The sequence below is a fragment of the Blennius ocellaris genome (genome assembly GCF_963422515.1).
Source record: "Blennius ocellaris genome assembly, chromosome: 7".
Lineage (NCBI taxonomy): Eukaryota > Metazoa > Chordata > Actinopteri > Blenniiformes > Blenniidae > Blennius > Blennius ocellaris.
In genome coordinates this window covers 17,039,188-17,060,353 of record NC_137656.1, presented here as the reverse complement: position 1 = coordinate 17,060,353, position 21,166 = coordinate 17,039,188, and the positions used below count along the sequence as shown (strand labels likewise).

Below are 21,166 nucleotides of genomic sequence, written 5' to 3'. Positions count from 1 at the left end.
AGCAGTTTAAAAGTAGAGTTACAGTCTTTATCTGCCTTAACCAAACTATCCATGTACTGAAACGGTGCGTGAAAGGAAAAAAAGACAGAAGAAAAATGTTTTTCGTTCTCTCTAAAGCAAAATTTAAGTGTAAAGCTGATGAAATTATGCAGAAGCAGAAACGTGAAATAAACTGTACTATTAAGAATGGCGTCCAACTTCAAACACAATACTGTTATGCTCCAACTGTTATGTAATGGGATAGTTAAAAAAAAAAGTTATGCAATATAAACTTAAAAAAACAAAAACAACCAAAAAAAACAAAACAAAGACCACATTTTCTTGTTCAACCAATCCTTTTCTCTTATCAAGAAATTCAAACATATTTGTCCACTTGATGTATGCCACTGACTGCATTCTCCTGCAATTCCTAAACAGTTTTAGACTACTGTTTTAATAATTGTTCTCTTTTGTAATGATGTTTCTCTTCAAGCTCAGAGTATCAGGGCCTCGTCGCAGGAGAAGTTTAAAAAGGGTTTTTTCAGTTCAATGAAGTTGACAAAAAGAACATAAAAACACAAACTCACAGTTCGCAATGCTAAATAATGTAAATAGAACTCAAGAGTGAGAAATACATTTTTTTTTTTTTTTTTTTTTTTTTTTTTTTTTTTTATAATCGATGCCAGCTGCTCATAAACCATCAACCATTCACCCCACCCTGGTGAGTCAGAGGGCAGTTCCTATCGCAGACTGGGGGGGGGGGTTAGTTTTCAAGCCGGAGCAGGAAACGTTCTCACACAAGCGTCCCACATACAGCAGGGGGAAGCTGAGCCTGAGCACACAACACGAGCAGCTCCACTCTCATGCTGCAGAGATGCAAAATACCAAGTTTCACCGGTGGAGAACTCCGGGAAAGAGGCAACGCCAACAGAGGTGAAGAGAAGCGAGCTTTAAAAAGAAAGAAAAAACAGAGATGAAACTCAGGACGGAAATGATCGACCTCGTCCCAGGACTTCTCATTTGTTTAATGGCTGTCCAGACCAGCCAGCATGACGGTAAGTTGACTTTCAAGTTAAAGATTGACTGTGCATTTATCTTCACAAAAACTTTCACATTTTCGTTTTTATCAGTAAAGTTTATTGAAAACTTTACATCATGGTGGTCAGCTAATGTACAATTAGGCCTCAGTTCTGACATCAAACTGACAAAATTTGTGTTTACCATCTGAAGTGCCACTGTGAAACATTACATTTATTGTATGTATTTTAATACATCTATTTAAGATCTCTATAGTTTTTACTTTATTTTTTTTGCATTTGCTTTGTAAAAATGTTCAATTTGAAGCGTATTTTTTTCCTAATGTGCCTAAACGCAAGTTGTTTTGAAGCCACAAATATTGTTTTTCAACTCGGTACAGGGAATAAAACCAGGATCAGAGCCAATCTTCAGCCTGGTGCGATTCCCAAAACCTTTAAGGGGTCAACGCACAAACTGAATCACACACGCCAGCTGCCAGCGCTCCTCTATCCGAGCTCAGACCCTCAACTGCACGTGAATCTGGAGGAGCCAGTGACGGCCTACACTACCGGGGTCCTCAGCACCTGGGTCATCCCTTCATCATACATCGTGGCCATTATGGTGGGCGTCCCCTCCAACGCCTACATTCTGGCTTTCCTCAGAGTCCGACTCAGAGCTAAATCCGTGTCCACGGTGCTGCTTTACCTCAACCTGGCTTTGTCGGACCTGATCCTCCTGCTCTCCCTCGCACTGCGCATTCACTACCACTTCAATGGGAACCACTGGATATTTGGGGAAGTCTCTTGTCGGCTCGCCACAGCCTTGTTTTACGGGAACGTCTACAGCTCGGCTCAGACTATAGCTTGCATCAGTCTGAAACGCTACCTGGCCGTGGCCAAACCTTTTCTGTACAAACGCCTGGCGAAAACGACGCTGGCGGTGTGGGCCTGCCTCGTCGTCTGGTTTCTCTTCGCGGCTGCCGTTACGCCGGAGCTGCTGGTGAGGCAGAGCTACCACATCACGGAGCTGGGCATCACCACCTGTCATGACGTGCTTCCCATCGAGGAAAAATCCCATTCCCCATTGGTGCCATACAGGCTGATGCTAATATGTCTGGGCTTCATATTGCCCTTTCTGATTTGCATCTACACCCACGTGGCCATAGTTTACCACTTGGGACAGAGTGCGTGTGACTGGAGACCATTTATCCGGGTCAGCACGATGGTTTTCTTTATTTTTGTGGTGTGCTTCTTGCCAAGTGGCATCCTGCATTTCGCACACTACATCCGCCTGTTTTCCAGTGGGGACGACAGACTTTATGGATATTACAGAGTCGCCGTGTGTCTCTGCTGCTTCCACAGCTGTCTGGATCCATTCCTGTGTTTGCTCCTTTCCAAAACGGCAGCCTCAGAGCTACAATTCATCTCCTTCCGCGGGATCCCTCAGAGACTAACTGTTACGGCATAAAAATGGATGTGTGGATGCACAAACAAAGGCAGCTCCCAGTGTGAGCATTGTCGAGACACAGTGGGGAGGCGTGCAAAATAAAGATGTGAAAGTTAAGACTGTAAACTCTGAACTTAACAGGAGAACAGTACATCTACGTGGGAGCCAAAACAATACAAAGGAGTGTGTAAACTATTAGAAGTTCACAAAATGTGCAATATTGAAAAGAGAACTAACAGACTGAGCAAATGCGAGTGTGACTGCTCACAGAGTTTTCTTGTGAAACTATTATTTCACGTTTTCATCGCCGAAACTCTCATACCAGTCAAGATAGCTAAAAAAAATAATAATAGAAAAAAGAAAATACCAGAAAGCAGAGGAATAGAACTTTCCACTGATATTATTTTTGAACAATTCTTCTATGGTAAATTCAAAATAAACCCAGGATTTTACTCAAAGGGGTCGAGAGACGCTTATTCATTATTGCACATTCATGCATCTCATATCAAGATGAAGACCGCAGCACATCAGCAGATAGTCGAGAATATTGTAGCAAAGAATGAACATACAGAGACAATAAACAGAAAAAAACATATTTTCTATCATATTATTTGTCTCTCGGAGGACATAATTTGTTAAATTACCTGACAGAGCTGTTTGGTGTGTTGTAAGACATCGTGGTAGTGTTTGGCCGTCGCAGGGTTAACCGCGGTCAGCTTGGCGGCGGGGAGGAGCAGCGCCGCCAATGTCTTGTGATGATCACCCGAGTCAAGTGCTACATTGATCTCTGCTATAGCTCTGACACCTGGAGACGGAAGACAAGAAATCCAAGATGAAACTCGATGAAGTGAGAAGTACGTTCAAATTTTGACTGAAGGAAACTACGTGAAAAAAAAAAAACCCAAATCAGACGCCTCAGATCCTCTTACGTTGCTCTTCGTTTTCGTTGACCGCGTCGATGCACTTCTGAACATCATTCCAGGTGAGAAACTCCAGACCGTTGGCGAGAGCTTGTTCTCGCTCTTTAATGAGCATGTCAGCATAACTGAGGAAGAGTGAGACACTTAAAACAAAAAAAGCTTCAGGATTCCAACTGAAAACTTACATTTGAACCTAATCCATTATCTAAAACGTAAATGAGACTTACTTTGCCACCTTTGGATTCTCCGTAAATCAGTCTCACCTGTTGAGTTTATCTTGGTCTATGTTGGTGAAAAACAGGGGGGAGTCTGTCAGCTGCTCTATGATAGCCTCGCAGTCTTTGGTGTCCAGCACCTCATTCAGCACAGCTACAGCCGACAGCATCTCCACAGCGACACTGAGCTCTTCATGGCTCAGTCCCGACTGAAACATGAATAAATAGATGAAAAATGGGAAAATAATCATCTTCAACTGCATCGGGTGTGTCCAGAATTTCATATGTATACTTTTTTATGACTGTCATCGAGATCAGAGGTGTCAAACTCTGAGTGCAAAGGCTACATGTCAATCTTGCTTTGAGCAGACCAATAAAATATCAGAATGACCGATGACAATTACTGTCAATATTATCGATTGCATTTATTTTAGTGCAAAAAGGGAGAAGTAAAGCATGGGGAAAGTGAACTAAAAATCTTTTTACAACCTACATTTTAACAATGCCTTCTAATGCAAAACACAATGAAATGCTTAGAAATAATTTCCTCCATTTGCAGCTCAAATCTTCTTGCTAAATTTTATTGCATGTCAAAAAATTGGCACATGACCCCAGTGTGACCTATGGATTAAAAGTGGGAAAAGTTACTGAACAATTTGAGCAAGCGTGTTTCCACAAATTCACCCTCACAGTACAGTTTGGATGCTAATCTCCTTTGCCACTTATAAGGCAGCATGTTCTTGCCGTTTCATCAATGATCTCCAAACTCAATTTCAGTGTTAAAATAACACAATCACCATTAAGTAAATACATCAGAAGCAGAACCTGCTATCATTAAAGTAAGGTGTTTTTACCCCCAGTAACATTTACTTTGTAAGGTCATCTCAATCCGGGCCCCATTTTTACCATAAACCCAAAACGAATCCAGGCGTCGCAATCAAAAGATGACGGCTCACCCGCGCTCCTTGAAGCTGCAAACTGAAGAGCTCGTTCTGGTAGAGGCTGGCCGCGGTTTGGTAGACGATTGGCAGTTGAGCTTCGGGGTTTGATAGTTCCTCCACAGTGTCACCAGCGTTTCCAAGACGGATGGCAGTATTGATATTTGCTACCGCTTCAAGCTCTGGTGAAGAAAATCGTATGAGTGAACTTTTTTATTTTTATTACGGATGTGCAACACGTCAAGTGTGTTCACTTGGAGATACAATGTAAAATTATTTTGATCGTTGAAACACACACAAAGGAATGTGTCCATTCGAACCAGTCAGTGAACCCTTATATAACTCTGAATCCATTTACTTCGCTTACTTCGTTTTTCCGCCTCAGCAAAGTCATTGCAAGAGCTGACAACTCTCTGAATATCTTCTTCATCCAGGGTCACGGCTCCCCTTCCACCCTGCAGAACAAAGAGTTGATTATGGCGAAGAGAGACAGCAATTAGACCCATGATTCCCCAACGTTATTTGTCCCCGGGGGCAATTCTGTTACAGACAGACTTTTGAAATGAAACACATGTCAGCTGCACTGAACTTAATTTTGTCTTTACATGCTTCTTGAAAGGGTTTCTTGGGTGAATTGCTTTTTAAACAGACAATTGTAAGTTGCTAATTGTACTTTTTAATTGCAACCTTCAGGACCCAGTGTGGAGCTTTATATGCTTTTTTTTTTTTTTTTATTCTTGTCTCCAACAACTAAAGCATTAATCTTGAGTTGCTTGAAAAGAAAAAAAAAGAAGAAGAAAAAAAACAACTCTGGCTGCTCAGGACCTGAACTGGCAACTTACTGAGCGCTGACTCAGTATACCTTGGATTTATGTTGGCAGAAGGTGGTGAAATGTTCCAGGTACCAGCGAGCGTTTGACTCCTGAACACCCAGGAAGGCCAGAGCCTCAAGACGGAGTGCAGCCAGCAGGGCAGCTTCATCCTGAGCCGACACCGCCTGATTCACCTGCCTCACTGCTGCCTGGCCTGGAAGATGAGATTTTAACAAAGATGTGATACTCTTGAATGGAATATGATACAGAACGAAATGGTTACAGCAGCTCAAGCAATACAGATTGAAAAGGGAGTGAAAGGTATTACAATACAAGAATGAAGAAGTGTGCATTTGGCTTCACAAGTTACAAATATAGACCATATATGGGCATGTGAATAATTGTGAACATGGATTTTTTTCAAAATGCATTTTTATTGGTATTTTGGCAATAAATAAGTTGAAAAGCGTGTTTCATTTAAAATGGTGTGTTTGCTTAACGTATATGGAAATGTTGTGTCCTTACGGTTGACAATGTTGATGCAGCTCTGGATTTCCTTCTGAGTCAGCAGCTCCTCATAAACATCTCTCTCTTCAGTAGCAATTGACGAACGCTGATGAAGAGATTCAAAAAATACATGTCATCATTCAACGAAACTCAATTTGAATGAGCTTTGAGTCAGTTCTTTGCCTCAATAGCAATCGTGACCATTCAAAGACATAGCATGCATGTACATTTCACAGATCTCAGACCATGAGTCGAACGGCTCTTGTTTGTCCAGTGACTGTAAAGAGGATGGGGGGGGGGGGGATGTTGTCTGATAAATACAGCTGACACTGCAGCTGCTGGAATGTGCTGGCACGGCCTGTGCACTGAGTCGGTAAGAAATGCCCTTTCAGAGCTCAGAGCGGAGTCCTCTACTGTCAATGTAGCCGTCGGTGCAACGCTGAGCGGTCATGAAAAACAAAACAGCTCAAGACAGGGTGACGTCATTCATTTTCAAAATTTACTCGGGGTTGGTTTTCTCGCATTGCCCAAGACGTGCTCATCAGGTTAACCAAGGACAGTATGTGACTGATCATTGTCTCAGTGTCCCATGATAAACAAGAAACCTGTCCCAGAGGATTCAGTCCTCTCACGGTGTCAGCTGGTGTTAGTTTGAGCTCCCTGTGACAAAAACGTCAGCGTGGTGTGTTTACACAAAGTGAAAAGGATTCCCCCAGTCTCAAAATAGAAGTCATTATTGAAAAATGTGTTCAGTGCTGCTGCTTTGAGGCCCACATCAAAACATTTTGGTGGTTAACACTCTCTCTCACACACACACACACCATCATCACTTTCACCCACATTGCCAAGGTGACCCACGCCAACTGAGAGGCTGTTCACACTCGTAAATGTGTGTTCTGGTTGAAAAACGGATTGTTGTGCTCGTGCGGCTCAGGAGTGTGAATGTTGTCATGTGCACCCCGGCATCAAACAGATCGCAGCCACTCGAAAAGAAAGCTTCTATGTACTTGAAAAACCCACACTGGTGCTGGTTTGAATAAAGGTCTACCGGCAAAGGTAAACTTGTGGAATTTCACAGAGAACTCACAATCTGTGGTAAAATGCCGAAAAAGTAACAAGAATTCCTCCTTTCTATGATGACTGTCTGATTCATGTTGGTTTATATCAACATCTTTAAACTGTCTTGCAGTCCTCTACATTATTGTTGAGAGATTCATATTAAACTGGCATTAAGAGAAAAAACAATACCAAAATTTCACAAAACAAAATTCCCCAAGGATATTTTTTCCCCCATTTTCTTAGCCTACTGGCCACACAAAATAAAGACCCCCTGGACCCCGATAAAGAATGTAAAAGAATAGTAGAACACATCAGCAAACGCAGTCTACAGATAAAATGTCTGTCTCAGTGCCTGTTGGTAAGAAAGACGGGTCACACATTGGTGAAAACTGGCCGCAAGACAGTTCATCCATTCCAACAGGATGACCTCACAAAGACGAAAAACAACACAGACAACACAAGCAGGACTTTGCCAATAAAGGTAACTGTTGTTTTTCCACTTTAGAGTCCACTATTGCCATAAAAGTAAATGTCAGGCGGCAGTACCGAGAACTGAATGGCCCCAAGCCGATCAATGACTCAGCAGTTAAAATAATAACAGTATCAAAGTCATTCTTTGAGGGTCATTTGATTAAAAAAAAAAAAAAATGTTTAAAGGAAACAAAAAACTGTGTTGTTAATATTTCCTGGTTATCTTTTTACCGCTGCGACCCAAACTGAGATCACATTGGACTGTGTGCACCCCCAGGACTTACTTTGTGACACAACAATCTCCAGTTACATTTTCCAGTTACTTTGCATCTCAATTGAAATACTTGGTCGACTTCTCACCCTTCCTGACGATTGATCCCACTTGCCAGCTTTGGCCCGGCTCAGTACGTCCTGGTATTCTTGGGCCAGAGCTCCCTGGAGGTTCGTCAGCATTGCATTCGGATTGTTCAGGAATCCCATCGTCACCGAGGCCTGACCTTTGTCGATGGCTTCATTGATGGCAATCACAGCTGCGTGCACTGAAATAACAGCACAAACAAACATTTAGACAAAATTACTCAACTCCATTAGTTATGATGTCTCATGTTTCTGGTAAAAAAAAAAAAAGAAAAGATTAACGGATCATAAAACTCACAGGCAGCCTCATCCACTGACAGCTCGTTTGCCAGGATACCACCTATTTTACTGAAAGCTGGCATCTGGATGCCGTACTTGTCCAGTTCACTCCTCATGTTATTGATCTCCTCCTCTGGAAAACAAATATGTCAGCGACACAGACATTATTGCTTAAATTATAACTGCATAGAATATATTCCTCCGCTCTCTTTTAGTTGCTTTAATCCATGTTTGGCATAACATCAGGAAATATCTCATTTTAAACACATTTGCTTTACAAAGACACCGGATGTTTAAAGTAAAAATATACTGAATGGCTTTACAGTATCACGCTGTGATGATAAACATCCTCCTACACTATAAAAACCCCTGCGTCAAAGAAAGTTGCTCAATTGAGCATCCGTGTGGTACTTTGTGTTCAGGTGAGGTGATTTCGAGGTGTTTTACCTGTAAAAACCAGTTTGCCCAGCAGGTCTTGAATCTGTGGTGCGATCCCCAGTTTGTGCAAGTACAGGCTGAAATAGAGCAGGCAGATTGTAACAGTCATTAAAAAGTTCATAGTATATGTTTACACATCGATGAAGCAACAGAAAGTTTCAAACACTGTAAAACTATGATCAACCAAAAATGATCAATGAAAGAAAAAAAAAAAAACAACAACACCCAACTTCTAAGTCTCGAGGCTTCGTGCAGTCACTTTCATATAATGGCTATTTGGCAACGCTTTCTTTACAGTTTGGTGACAAATGTGACACTTAAAAGAACATTTTGTCAACTACATCACGTGTGGTACGAATATATCCACCGTCCAGAGACCCCATGAATGAATTAAAACAAAATGTGTCTTGAAGGAAACGAGAGTTTATTCAATGTAGACAAATCTACTTTCACTGCCAGTGAAGCACAAAACAAACTAAAGTGACAAAAGCGAGTGTCTCCTAACTACAATTTTTTTAAATTACATAAATAGTGATTTATTTGAATAGAAGTGAGAAATGGCTCAGTTTTCCATAAAAGTGGCAGTGCATTCATCTATATCTGTTTATTTTTTTGTGTTCAAAACTGAGTGAGTAGTTCGGCTTTCTGTGGTGGCACACAGACACCAGATGAGGGTAGTGTTGGTTCATAATTCAGTGAAGCGTGATGTTGCAGCAGTACACAACATGGCAAAGAATTCAAGCGGCAGGTGGCTGGAAACTTCATCAAACTTTAATCCTGCTGCAGGCACCCGATAAGTGATAATGAATTATAGATATTCAAGGCAGCCCTCTCATCTGCACAGCTCTGAACGGAGGAACCGAGTAGCTGGTGGGTTGTTTTGCCCTTTGGCCACCATGTTTGTGTCAACATGAGATATGCTTTGTCCTTTTGGTCGGGGGGGGGGGGGGGGGGGCTTCAAACGAACATCTCAATCTGTCTAAACATGCAGGCAGCTGATCTGCTGTCAGATATGTGCACAGTAACATCTGACTGCGGGTAACGAAGTTGGCTGATTGCAAGTCACAGTGGTTGCAGACGATCAGCTGACTGGCTTGGAGCAACCACCTTTATGCACAAAGTTGATCCGCTCTCTTTATTCTCTATATTTCACGCTCCCTGAAGACAAAACAGTCATTGTTGCATGTTTAGCACTTCAGTGGAGTTTCTAACTTTTCAAAAGTGCATTAGTGACATTGCTTTTTTTATTATTATTATTGTAATTTTCTGCCAGAGTGAGTGTCTCAAGGCTTCCAGAGCTGCCCAGGGAAGCAAACTGATTTACTGGAACCTTGTGGGACTTTAGCTGGACGAGCAGGAAGGAAGAGCACGTGTGTGCATATGGAGGGAAGGAAGTTGACCCTCCGAGAGGACCGGACCAAAACACTACAACAGAGAAAACAACCCAGGCAGTTCACAGAAGCAGTCCCCAAATCGGTGTTTAGCTGATTAGATGAGGAAGATATAGATTTGAAAAAATCTCCTTTGAATTCATTCCAACTCATCTCAACAGTGCAGGCATGAGTAAAGTGCACTCAACTCAACTACCCACATTACATATACCGCCACAAAGTTTTCTACAGAAAAGTGAAACTGTAGGCAGGGGGTCTACCGTCTGAAGTGTGGAGTTTCACACTGAAACTACCAACTGTGGAGACCATTGTGCATGTGCTCTGCTGATTGTAGTTTAAATGCACAAGATTCCTGTTTGTTCACAAGGCTGAAAGGTGTGTGAGGAAACCTACAACCTCTTCCCCCAAAAAGAAGTGAGTATATTGCTTTACAGTCAGCTTGTAAATGCAACCCTAACCCACTGTGTATGATTACAACCATAAAAGGGTAAGAAGTCGTGCCACTCCATTATTTAAGCCAAGATTGTGATTTCTTGCAAGTGCTCCACTTGTTGGAAAATGTAAAAACAATATTTTGTTAATTTGAAGGAAATGTGTAGGTTATCAAATATGCCCACTTATGTGTCACTCACCCAATAAAGCACTTGTTAAAAATAAGATTAGGTTTGGGTGTTCTATCCTCTCTGGGGATAACAATCAACAACATGATAACTGTAATACCCGCAAATGATAATATATAACGTGCCACTTTTGGCCATTCTGAATGTAATATAGCTAATCACAACTTGCTAATAATGTGATAAAATAGTTAAAGATTTTGTTTTTACAACCATGATTTTGCAGAGTTTGTATCCTCAATGAATGAATATGACCTGTGGAACAATGATTTTATCCCAAGAAATGCAGCTCTATGTATTAGTATATTTTTGAAAGTATTTTCTAGTGTTACTTCAGTCATATTACATTAGTAGCTACATTATTTCGATAATGGATCAAATATCTTACTACACTATTGGTAAGTTATTAATTTATGGGCTTTATTACATTGAAAAAGATCCCAATTATGACATGATGAAAAGGTATTGTGATATTGATCATTACAACATTACTGGTTGCTACAAGGCCTACTAATAATTCTTAACTCCTTTAAGCCTCATTTATCATGTATGGTAGTTATGACAATACAACGATCAACTTTTTAATATTTGGAATTATATGCAGTCTTTTTTCATTTATGTAAAGTTGAGCTGGGCAAAAAAAATATCGATTTATCAAATTTGTAGCTAAAATTGATTTTTATTCGAAACCAGTTGCTCCAGGTAACGAGGCGTCCAAACTCATTTTAGACGGTCAATCTTCGAAAAAGACGCCCACCTTGCTGAAAGCTGTTGAGCTCATGTGTGCAGTCGATCCTGGGACTGGAGACCCAGTAAGAGAGAATAAATAGTGGAGAACTGAGGTTTTAAACCTTAACCTACATTAACCAGCATTCAGCCTCGCAGCTGTGACGTTTACTTTAGTCAAACATGAGGCCTGTGGACCAAAACCGGCCGCTCAAAGCTCCAATCAGCCACAGAGACCACTAAGCAAGGTGGTTATATAGGATTTGTTTTTACATTTCACTGTATTTTGCAGCAGAATGTTTCATTCAAATTAACTTTGTTGTCATTTTTAGTACTAAAGGTGTGATTTTGCAAAATTCATCCCTGGCTTCTGAAGTTATTATTATATATATTATTTGGTGCTTGGTTCATTCAGTGTCAACTCGTCCTACAATTTACCACGTCACAATGTAGTATTTTGTAGTACACAATGCAACAGAATACATCATTTTGGCCCATTTAGGCCAAATCGCCCAGCCCTAATTTAAAGACTGCAAAAATGTACAAGTGAGTGTTTCCGCCCTTTCTTTTGGTCATAGTTGTAAGTTCTGAGTAGCCGCAACACTGTATTTCTCTGCTTTTTGGTAGTTTTGAATGTTCTAGATATCATACAGTGTAGGAATTATGGTTATGAGAAGAATCCGTGTCCAGTCCTGTCAGCGATGACAGAATAGGAGTTTGCCGATTAAAGTAAATGGAAACACTGTAGGGAGTTTTACACATCTCAGAGGTTGCATACAAGTCATCCTGTGCATGACAAACTGAGCACGTCATAGGATTGGAGTTCTAACACGTCATAGTCTGCCACAAGGAACAAGTGAAAGGAAACGACAGCTGAGTAAATGTCATCGAGTGGCGTTTAAACAAACTACTGCTGCTCACACAAAAATGTTCAGAGAAAAAAAACAAAAACAAAAAAGTACTGCTCAATGGATCGAATCTATCCAGTGACTAACAGGTTAATCCTGAGTACCAAATATTAGCACTGCACCTTTAGGTCATCAGAGAATATCAAGTTGGGTTTGTATATCTCCGTTGGAAGTGAATTTGATCAAAACATTCATGCGTTACACCTTCAGGAAAAAGCAGCAGGGCACTCTGCCACTGCACCGACACAAAGATAAGAGACGGGTGAATAATTTTCCCGCCACAGGAGAGAAATGCAATACAGACTGTGAAATAAAAAAATAAAAAAAATAAAAAATATATATATATATATACACATCATCATGCTTGTGAAATGTTTTCAGTCTTACCTCAGAGCGTGTATGCAGTACACCGCCCTGGGCATGTTTTTGCGATCGTACACGTCAGTCGTCTCAGGATAAAATATCTGAAAAACACAACAGATACGAGTCACGTTTAGTCAATCATCTGTTATCAGCTTCTTGACACTATTCTGCAGCAATGTGACAAAGGTACACCATCCATTACATTCATTTTCCTACACATTTCAACTTGATGGAGGAGAACTTGACAGGGGAGACACAAGGACAAAAACATATGATGTGAAATGTCATGTAAAAAGCAGAGCAGCTTGTCCGTGATGCCTTTTTATGATAAAAATGGCATGATTAAGCTCTTCACAGTGATTGTCATGGCAAATCTAGGTGTTTTTTTTTTTTTTTTAACAAATCAATGGTGTGAAACAGACTTGTAAAGTATGCATAGAGCTGAACCCCATCAACCTGGTTGAACTTTTAAAAGAGCAAACATGATGGAACGTAAATGTGCCGGTGATTTAAAAAAATGTTTTTTCATCATGTCAGAACAGCATCAGTAAAATCTGTAGCCTCCATAAAGACTGAAAGGAGAGACTGGGAATCAGGCCCCAAACATGTGAATGTCATTGATTTGAATTGTCAAAAAAGAAAAAGGAACTTCCTACTCCTCAGGTTTCTCCTTTTAAATTGACAACAAAAAATGCCTTCTAATTCCAAATTATGATGATCCTATTCGAATTGCAAAAATCTTAATTCACATTTTTCACAGAGTAATCACATTTCCGTTTAAAACAGGGCTCAACTCCTGTTAGTGCTGCACAGTGAATCGAATGACTAGTTCATATAGTGACAACAGGTCAGAGGTCAAAAGCAAAACATTTCAGGAAAAAAATGGCCAAAAATAGTCGAGCTACTCTCTTTGTGTCACACTGCTGGTAAGAACTGAAAATGCATAGATGATATATAAAAAAAAAAAAAAACAACAACATTGTTTCATCCCGGTGGTGTAAATTAATAAAAAGAGAAACGGCACAAAGCCACCAACAGCAGATGGTCATCACAATTCTCGACGACATTATCGTATATGACATTCTGGCCTTTCTCAACAAATGATAAACAAAGAAAGGTAGGGTATCGATTTTACTGAATTGCGATCCTCTTGATGAATCTCATTGAAGCCTTTTGTGTCCTCTCGTAAATTATGTAATTAGGTTTAAATTGTGCTGTCAAATCTATCACACTCTCATTACATTTTAATGTCTGAAATGTGCCGTCATACATACGAGGATGGCTTCTGGGCTGGGACATATCATATATAATTCAGAAGATAATGTGTAAACTAAAAACCAAGTTCATTTGTCAAAGTGCATCCAGCATCACTTAAACCGCACATGTGAGAGTTTTGCACAGATGCATTGGTCAGGCGATTTGTTATTGGTACTACAAGTCAAGAACTCAACAATCTGTGTGTAATATAACATTATGGGGAGAAAATAGATTAAAATGCAGAATAAATGCATTTTAGCTTAAAGTTCATGACAAGTCAAAAAAAAAATAAAAAAAAATTACAAAATAATAATGTTTCATGAAAATCATAGGATTTTCTTTTTATTTGTTTCTTCAACCAGGTCCAGTCTGTTTTTCTATGTGTATTTGCTAATCAGGGAGCAGGTGATGGGAACTTGGCGGCTATGCAGTGCGTTACCTTGGGGAGGCCCACGGACTCCATGGCTCGGACCCACTGCACCGTGTTGTCAGTGTGTCTGAAGTGCAGCCCGGTGCTCTAAAAATGAAGATAAACAAAAAGAAAAATTAAAACAATGAGGAACTTCACAAAATTTGCATTCATAAATGATATTGGACATGGAGTAGGCAGACAAGTATTGTTTACAGTGTGTGAAAGGTGACCGACATGCTTAAAGCCAAGCAACAGATCACACTCTTCTGCAGCCGATTGTTATTGTGTGACACGAACTCTGACTTTGTTTCTTTCACTTTGCTGTATAAAACTGTTTTAAACTGCCGGAAAGAGGCCTGACAGGTCAGGAAATTGTCTTCCTGTCGGCTGTGATGCAATCCGAAAAAGCTAAATGTAGCACAACCGGGACCTTTACCTTAAAGAAGGTCAGTGGAAGAAGAGAAGCTTTACCTTATAACGGGTCTGATCTCCGTCGTAGATCCTTTTCAAAGGCACAGTTTTGGGAGCAAAAAAATGGGCTAGTTTGCCAAGATAAACACCGTTCCTGAGGCTTTCCTCCAGTTGTGTAGTCGGAGGCAGTTCCTCCTCTAAGCAGGCCTCCATCCACCTGTGAGAGACAGAAACACAGGTTTCAGGTGAAGCAGGATTCCTGTTGGATCTCTTCAAGCCAAACAAACCCCAGGAGTAAGAAATCAATATCAGTTCTAAGCTGGTCGTAAGTAGTAGGCTGAGAAAACCAGCTGAAAGTGTTCAAAGAACATTAGAAAAACACATTAAGAGCTGGACTTTGTTAACCACAGGTTGATCATCTGCCTCCATCGCATCCCATCGACTGCCTGAACTACCCTTTCACCTCGTTGGCCATTCTCCAACAGTTGTACAATTTTCCACTGGCACCCTGTTGGTAAACAGCACCTGAGAAAGTCATTGCTTACATGGGCCTCAACTGATCCGCAAAGTTCACTGCTGGATACGTTTCCATATGACCTAGAAAGCACTAGAAACAATACTTTCAAACTCATTTTTTGGATTATTTAACTTTGCCAGTTGTCTTTTGATGTCCACGAGCTGAATATTAGGTGATGCAATGCATGTTGTGAACAGTTCAATATTGTTTTTTCCCCCCCCCCGACACCTGCTGAACTTCTCTGAGTTCTTGGCAAACCGACAACAACACACAAGGACATGGGTCATATTAAAAGGTACGGTTATTGAATGATGATCCCAATCTGAGACATACTTCTTGATCAACAAAACTGTTGAACGATTTAAGCAAACAGAACCTCGGGCAAAGAATGAATGAAAACCTCGTTTAACTCTCGTTGATGCATCAAGTCTCAGACCGGCAAAAGTCCGTCACTCACATTACTCTCAATGTCAATGTTGCTGTAATCAGCTGGAGGGGTTTTGGGAAAACAGTGAAACAAAGCAGTCTGTTGGTGTGAAGGATCTGGGCATTGTTACAGGGCAACACCCACACTGAGCCCAGCATGCTTCAGGCAGGGGGCTGTGGACACATTTGCAGTTTGTGCTTTGTCAAGCGGCCAGGACACTCTCGTACTCCTTTTTTTTTTTTTTTTTATGTCCACAAGGTTTCCAAGTTCACTTTTGCAGGAAAATTATGTGTGAAAAAAAACAAAATGGAATTGACAAGCATAGGATGACTTCATAGTTTTAAACAAAGGTAAAAGTTATAAACCAGAGAGAAACATTTTTTGGGGCTTATGTTGCATTTTTCTCGACCGTCATTAAAAACTGATGTCATTTCCCCCAGAAAGAATTAATAGTGTCTTTGGGGCTGCAGTGTTTTATTTTTTTTTGCCAGACTACTCCCAGAGATATTAGGAAAAACCCTTTCCAAATAACTAGTGAATGATTTGTGAGCACAGTGACTCATCACAGTCTGAATGTCTGTTACACATTATCTCTGTGCCTCAATGCAACGCCACATTTACTGCAACGGCTACAGTTCAGTCCTGCTTGTTAAAGACTACCAAAAAAAATACAACATGCAATTGTGTTGCTCTTCTACCAACGACTGATGTTTTTTGTTTAGGTTGATTGTAATGATTCAGTTGTTTAGATAAATCGGTCAACGCACATCTTAACAGCCACGATTTTGAAGATGGAAGATAAATTATGATTACTGCACACTTGTACATTTTAAATATGCCAAGTACAATAAACACCCCAAACACGGTTGTTGACTTTAAAAAGAAATGTTAAATCAGTATGATAAACAAGGGCCCGGTCACAGTTTTTTTTTTTTTTTTTTTAAATCTCGCAGCCCCTGCAGCTGGTCAGCCGAACAGTTCATCTTGTTCCCTGCCAGCCTCCTCGAGGTCTAATGACTGGAACGTGTCAACTCCCACATGCACGCAGACGACACCTTGTTTTGATTAATTAATTCCATGTGGGCGCTCAAAGGCTCCAGGCCTGCAGAATTTGTGTCAGCACACTGAGGACAACCAAAACACTCGGTGCACCTTCGGCACAAACTCAGTGAAGTGTGCGGGTTTATGCAACTCAAGGAGTAAAGGACCGCCAACTCCCATCAGTCCACCAAACCAACCTGTACTCTCTGAACTTCCCTCTGTGACAGTCCAAGTACAGTATAAGGAAATCATGATTCACATCTAAATTTCTCAATCTCGAGATTGAAAAATCGACGTCCCTCCTAAAAGGCATCAAATCCATTTCCATCGACCTTTTCAGTTTTACCCTGAGCATCATCATCCTGTATTTATCCTCAGGTAAACAGTCTTTGTGTCATGCGACTCCAACACTGTAAATCCACAATAGACGCAACGTGTCCACCCACTCTGTCCAAATGAACAATTCTTTCCCGTCTTTCACTTATACAGTACCATCACATTCTTGTCCGCATCCCACCTGGGAACCAACCGGTCGTTGAGAGAGCGACACGCGCCGCCACCAGGACACCATTAGTGACTTCCCACCTGTCCAGCAGCTTCTCATATCGATTCCAAAACCCGCCACCACATTTTCTACGGTCATTTACAACTTCACTCCTCCACACCAATCAGTCCTGCTCCATCTTTACATCTTCACTGTGTCTCCAGCCCGTCTGACCACCAGGAGTTGCCCTGACGACCTTTTTAGCAACATCAGGAACACTCTGCCTGCCATGCAAAGACACACCTGCTTAAACTTGCACTTGCACTATTCACGGTCATATTACTGTGGTTTTACAGCATATTTAGACCTTTTTTTTTCTTTCTAATGCTCTCTGCAGTGTAAAGAAATATTTAATTCTATATATATTTACTAGCTGAGAACTCAGTGACACGTCAAGTCATAAAAGGCTCTCAAAACAACTACAGGAACTCCTCTGTTGTGCACTTCAATTACGATCTGCTGCGAGGATCCGGTACTTCTGAAGCCCATCATGTCCTGTGTTTGGTCTGTACAGTCTGTTCAGATTTCAATCCAAATTCAATTGAACCACGTCAGACTTTACTTTGGAGCAGTCCGAGTCCTGCTCTTCAAACAAACTTGTTTAGTGTACGCGAGTTTGAATAGCAGTGCACGTACCTTCACACGTTAGGAGGGATGATGCATCGATCGCATAATCATTCAAGTGTGAATCTCTTAAGAATCAATGCATTTTTGCCGCAATAATTATGCAAGTATAGGCCACACAAAGCGAAGTGACGTTAACAGGGAGCAAGTATGGATGACAGTCCGGTTACAAAAAAAAAAAAAAAAAAAAGGATAAATCTCTTGGTGGCTTGAAAACATGGTCAGGAAACATCCTGCATGGCTGACATAGCTCACTCATGAAACTTCACTTCCTGTGCTCAAAACAATAAAGGAAGAACGCGTCTCCTCCTGTGGGACAGGCTCGCAATGCCATTTACAGCCAGCCAAAGAAGGCCTTCCTGTTATTGTGCAAACTGCAACACACCATGCTAAACAAAACACAGCCTCCTGGACCAGAGCACAAATCTATTTCACCTCAACACATTAGCAGTCAAGTATCCTGCTTTGCTTTCAGCTCCGTCAACACAGAGCGCCTGTTGCGGGATTGCGTCATGTGACTGGGTCATGATGGTCATGAGCCGGGTTTGTGTGTGTGTCTGCATGCAACGGCACGAGTTAGAAACAAAGTTATTAATGAGAGCAGCAGGTTTTTTTCTTATTGCAAATTTTCTTCAGGTAAATGGCGGATCCAAAACCATCTGAACAGGGAAGTGAAACAAAGTGCACGTCTCATGCTCGGTTTTTATTCCCATAAAAAATAATGACATGTTGCAAGTCAAACAATAACTGGACAGTCAAAGCTTTAGTGTCAAGGTTGACGTTTCACTGAACCAACATACAAGGACAAAAATCGAGTCACAATTGATACAAGTTCTTGTTGTAACATACAAAAAAGAAAAAAAAAAGTGTTATCAATGAGTTTGAGGTCACCAACAAAACCAATAGGTTCACCGCTGAAAACAAGCCGTGTGACAAAAGTGATTAAAACCAATAATTAAATCATCTGGAATATTGCAAGATTTCAGTTGCAGCAATAAAATATTTCTCATCAATATGAGACATTCTTTAATACGAGTTTAATCTTTCATCATACAGTCCAGAAACATGCACGGGAGGTCAGCTGGTGAGCCAGAATCACCCACTGGTGTGGAAAAGTAATTTACATATATTTCTAGAACTCTATACATCTGGATGCAGGTATGCTTATAAATGTGTAAACTTATAGATGTGTTTTTTTTGCTTCCAAGGTTTTTGCGAATCACCTGTGAAACATTTTAAATTACATCTTCATTGTTTGAAAAGTGCCACAGAATAAACAGAGAACAGAGTGAACTTTCCAGGGATTGAGCAGGTTGATTTCATGGATTATCCTACACGATGGCATAATATATATTTTTGACCCCTTTACTCTTCTGGACTGTTTTTTTTTTAACAGGTACATAAGAAACCTCGAGAATTTGCTCAGGATCGGTGTTCTCATAAAGCTGCTTACTCATGGTTGTCTTGGTGGAATGAGTGCAGACCGAGGACTCCAGAGACTAGCGCCCAATCTCACGCTGTCTGTGGTCGACAGCTTCATTAGCAGTCGTCTTAATCCTAATCTCGGGTGACAGTTCACGCAAAATAGTGGCCTCGCTTCACGGCTGAGAATTGCTGATGAAATAACAGGAAGTGAGAAAGTATAAGTGAGAAAGTGACAGGCGGTCATTTTAAGGTGAACCGTGATGTTGCTTAAGGAGCCTGATTCCCCCAAAAGCGCCGCTGTAGCCCAGATGGCCTTCCTCTAAAGTTTAACCAGGACATCATGAAACCGAGCTGATGTGTCGCCATCGAGGCGTGTCCCGGTGGTGAATGATGCCTGAACCCATGCTCAGTTTAGACTAGCAGGCTGTGTAAACTTTCAGTGTCCTTTTGACATAAGCTCCTTAAAGGCTCTTTACTGAGTCAAGTGCAAGTTCAGTTGTCAGACAATCCGGAGGCATCAGGCCTACATAAAGAGGCCGTTCTTCCCAGATCGACTCACCGCCTGGCCCGAGCTCGCGGCAATGAATGAGGGAGGAAGATTTCAGATTTCTAATCTGAGTGGCAGGGTGGAGCCGATACAAAATCAGTGAGTGAAAAGACGGGGGAATCACACTTCCTGCTCAGGAAGTGGTTTAGTTTTAGCTTCGCTCACACACCTCATGGAGACTCTTTGTCACATTTACATGAGTTTCAAAGGATTGACCAAAAAAAAAAAACAACAAAAAAACAAAAAACCCATGTTGCTTGCCTCATTCGCACATGGTCTCGTGATCGTTACAGCTTTGTGTCATCATTTTGCACGCAGGCTATTTCTCTTGTTATCCGTCATCTGGTTTCAGAGACGACAGACGCGGTTTCATCACATGCTGCGTTGTTCTCCCGTGTATCACGCGGCATTTGCGGTTCTCGGCATCACTTCATTTCCACAACTATTCCCTTCAACGATGTCAATTAAACACACAGACCTAAGACACAAACTGTCCCATAATCGCACATTAAACAACCCTGACAAATGACAACAAGGACACGCCCAGTGGCTACAAACCAAACAATGTTGGTTAAAAGTGGTTGCCTTCAGTTGTCATGTGTTCACTTTGAGTTTTTTTTTTTTTTTTTTTTTATTACCCCCCCACTTCATCCACTCCCACTTTACCGTTTGGCCTCCTCCAGGTGACACAGGTACTCGTAGGCCATGTTCTGCCGCCTCCTCTCGTCGATCTCCTCTGCAGACAGCCACTGTTCATCCTGAAGTGCTGGGAGGGGGGAAAAAAAAAAACACAACACTATTGTCAGTGTTTTGCATTTACCACACCATTTGCTCTGAACGGCACATTATTTTAATTAAAGAACAGTTTCTTAGGGGCTTATTTACCCACTGGGACTTGGAGCCACATCAGCCCAGCCCTCCTTTCACTAGTCGCATGCAACATGAAGACTTTTCAGACGATGCCATTGTTTAAAACAACCAAACAAACAAAAAAAAAACCATTCTCGATTGAAATGAATTGTGGGAGAGGGTGAAATCCCTTTGAAGGTCATATGCATAAGGTAAAGTTGGTAACAATTTAACACTAAGCTCTACTTTTAAAGACCAATCTTTGTCCAAAATGCTGAGCGTACAGCATATAGCATGTCATTGGTGGTGACCAACCTAAACAGATCACTCACTCATAAAAGTCTGTACTGTTTTGTAATACGAGGTTACACGCTCCAGAGTTGAGCCTGAAGACGTGTCATACTGCTTGAAGCACATGTACATAAAGTACACAATCAATCACAACAGGAACACTTGTACTGCTTTACATCTTTAACTAAATAAATATACATACAACTTTAGTCATTTGTGAGGGGACAGGCAAAACTACATGTCATCATTAAGACAGAAAAGGATGATGCAAAATCAGAAAGACTATGTGAATGCATTCTTCTTCGTGAGGTTTACTTATAGTGCCCTTGTTTAAAAACCTGACAACACGGCCCACTGAACCCTTGTACAAGAGAGGAA

General features: G+C 41.1%; 2 protein-coding genes across 2 annotated transcripts in view; one reads left to right on the top strand and one right to left on the bottom strand.

The window, feature by feature from the left end:
- Positions 1-20,390, bottom strand: part of iqgap2 (IQ motif containing GTPase activating protein 2) — a 31,384-nt gene extending 10,994 nt beyond the window's left edge. Inside the window, exons 1-14 of the mRNA XM_080499109.1 lie at positions 20,315-20,390; positions 14,584-14,740; positions 14,140-14,217; positions 12,468-12,544; positions 8,448-8,515; positions 8,020-8,133; positions 7,725-7,903; positions 5,853-5,940; positions 5,378-5,541; positions 4,883-4,970; positions 4,534-4,697; positions 3,626-3,786; positions 3,372-3,487; positions 3,087-3,247 (exon numbers count right to left, since the gene is read on the bottom strand). Coding sequence (XP_080355235.1) covers positions 3,087-3,247; positions 3,372-3,487; positions 3,626-3,786; positions 4,534-4,697; positions 4,883-4,970; positions 5,378-5,541; positions 5,853-5,940; positions 7,725-7,903; positions 8,020-8,133; positions 8,448-8,515; positions 12,468-12,544; positions 14,140-14,217; positions 14,584-14,740; positions 20,315-20,355 — 1,656 coding nt within the window. The 5' untranslated portion in view covers positions 20,356-20,390. The remainder of the gene's footprint in view (positions 1-3,086; positions 3,248-3,371; positions 3,488-3,625; positions 3,787-4,533; positions 4,698-4,882; positions 4,971-5,377; positions 5,542-5,852; positions 5,941-7,724; positions 7,904-8,019; positions 8,134-8,447; positions 8,516-12,467; positions 12,545-14,139; positions 14,218-14,583; positions 14,741-20,314) is intronic.
- f2rl2 (coagulation factor II (thrombin) receptor-like 2) lies at positions 374-3,078 on the top strand. Its single transcript, XM_080499111.1, has 2 exons — positions 374-1,034; positions 1,397-3,078. The coding sequence occupies exons 1-2, from the start codon at positions 953-955 to the stop codon at positions 2,461-2,463; spliced, it is 1,149 nt and encodes a 382-aa protein (XP_080355237.1). The 5' UTR covers positions 374-952; the 3' UTR covers positions 2,464-3,078.
- Positions 20,391-21,166: the final 776 nt, after the last annotated feature.

Bases quoted from the DNA above. Each gene is read 5' to 3' on its own strand.
- f2rl2 (XM_080499111.1), top strand. From the start codon at position 953: ATGAAACTCAGGACGGAAATGATCGACCTCGTCCCAGGACTTCTCATT. The intron at 1,035-1,396 runs GTAAGTTGACTT...AACTCGGTACAG, and splicing joins CCAGACCAGCCAGCATGACG to GGAATAAAACCAGGATCAGA.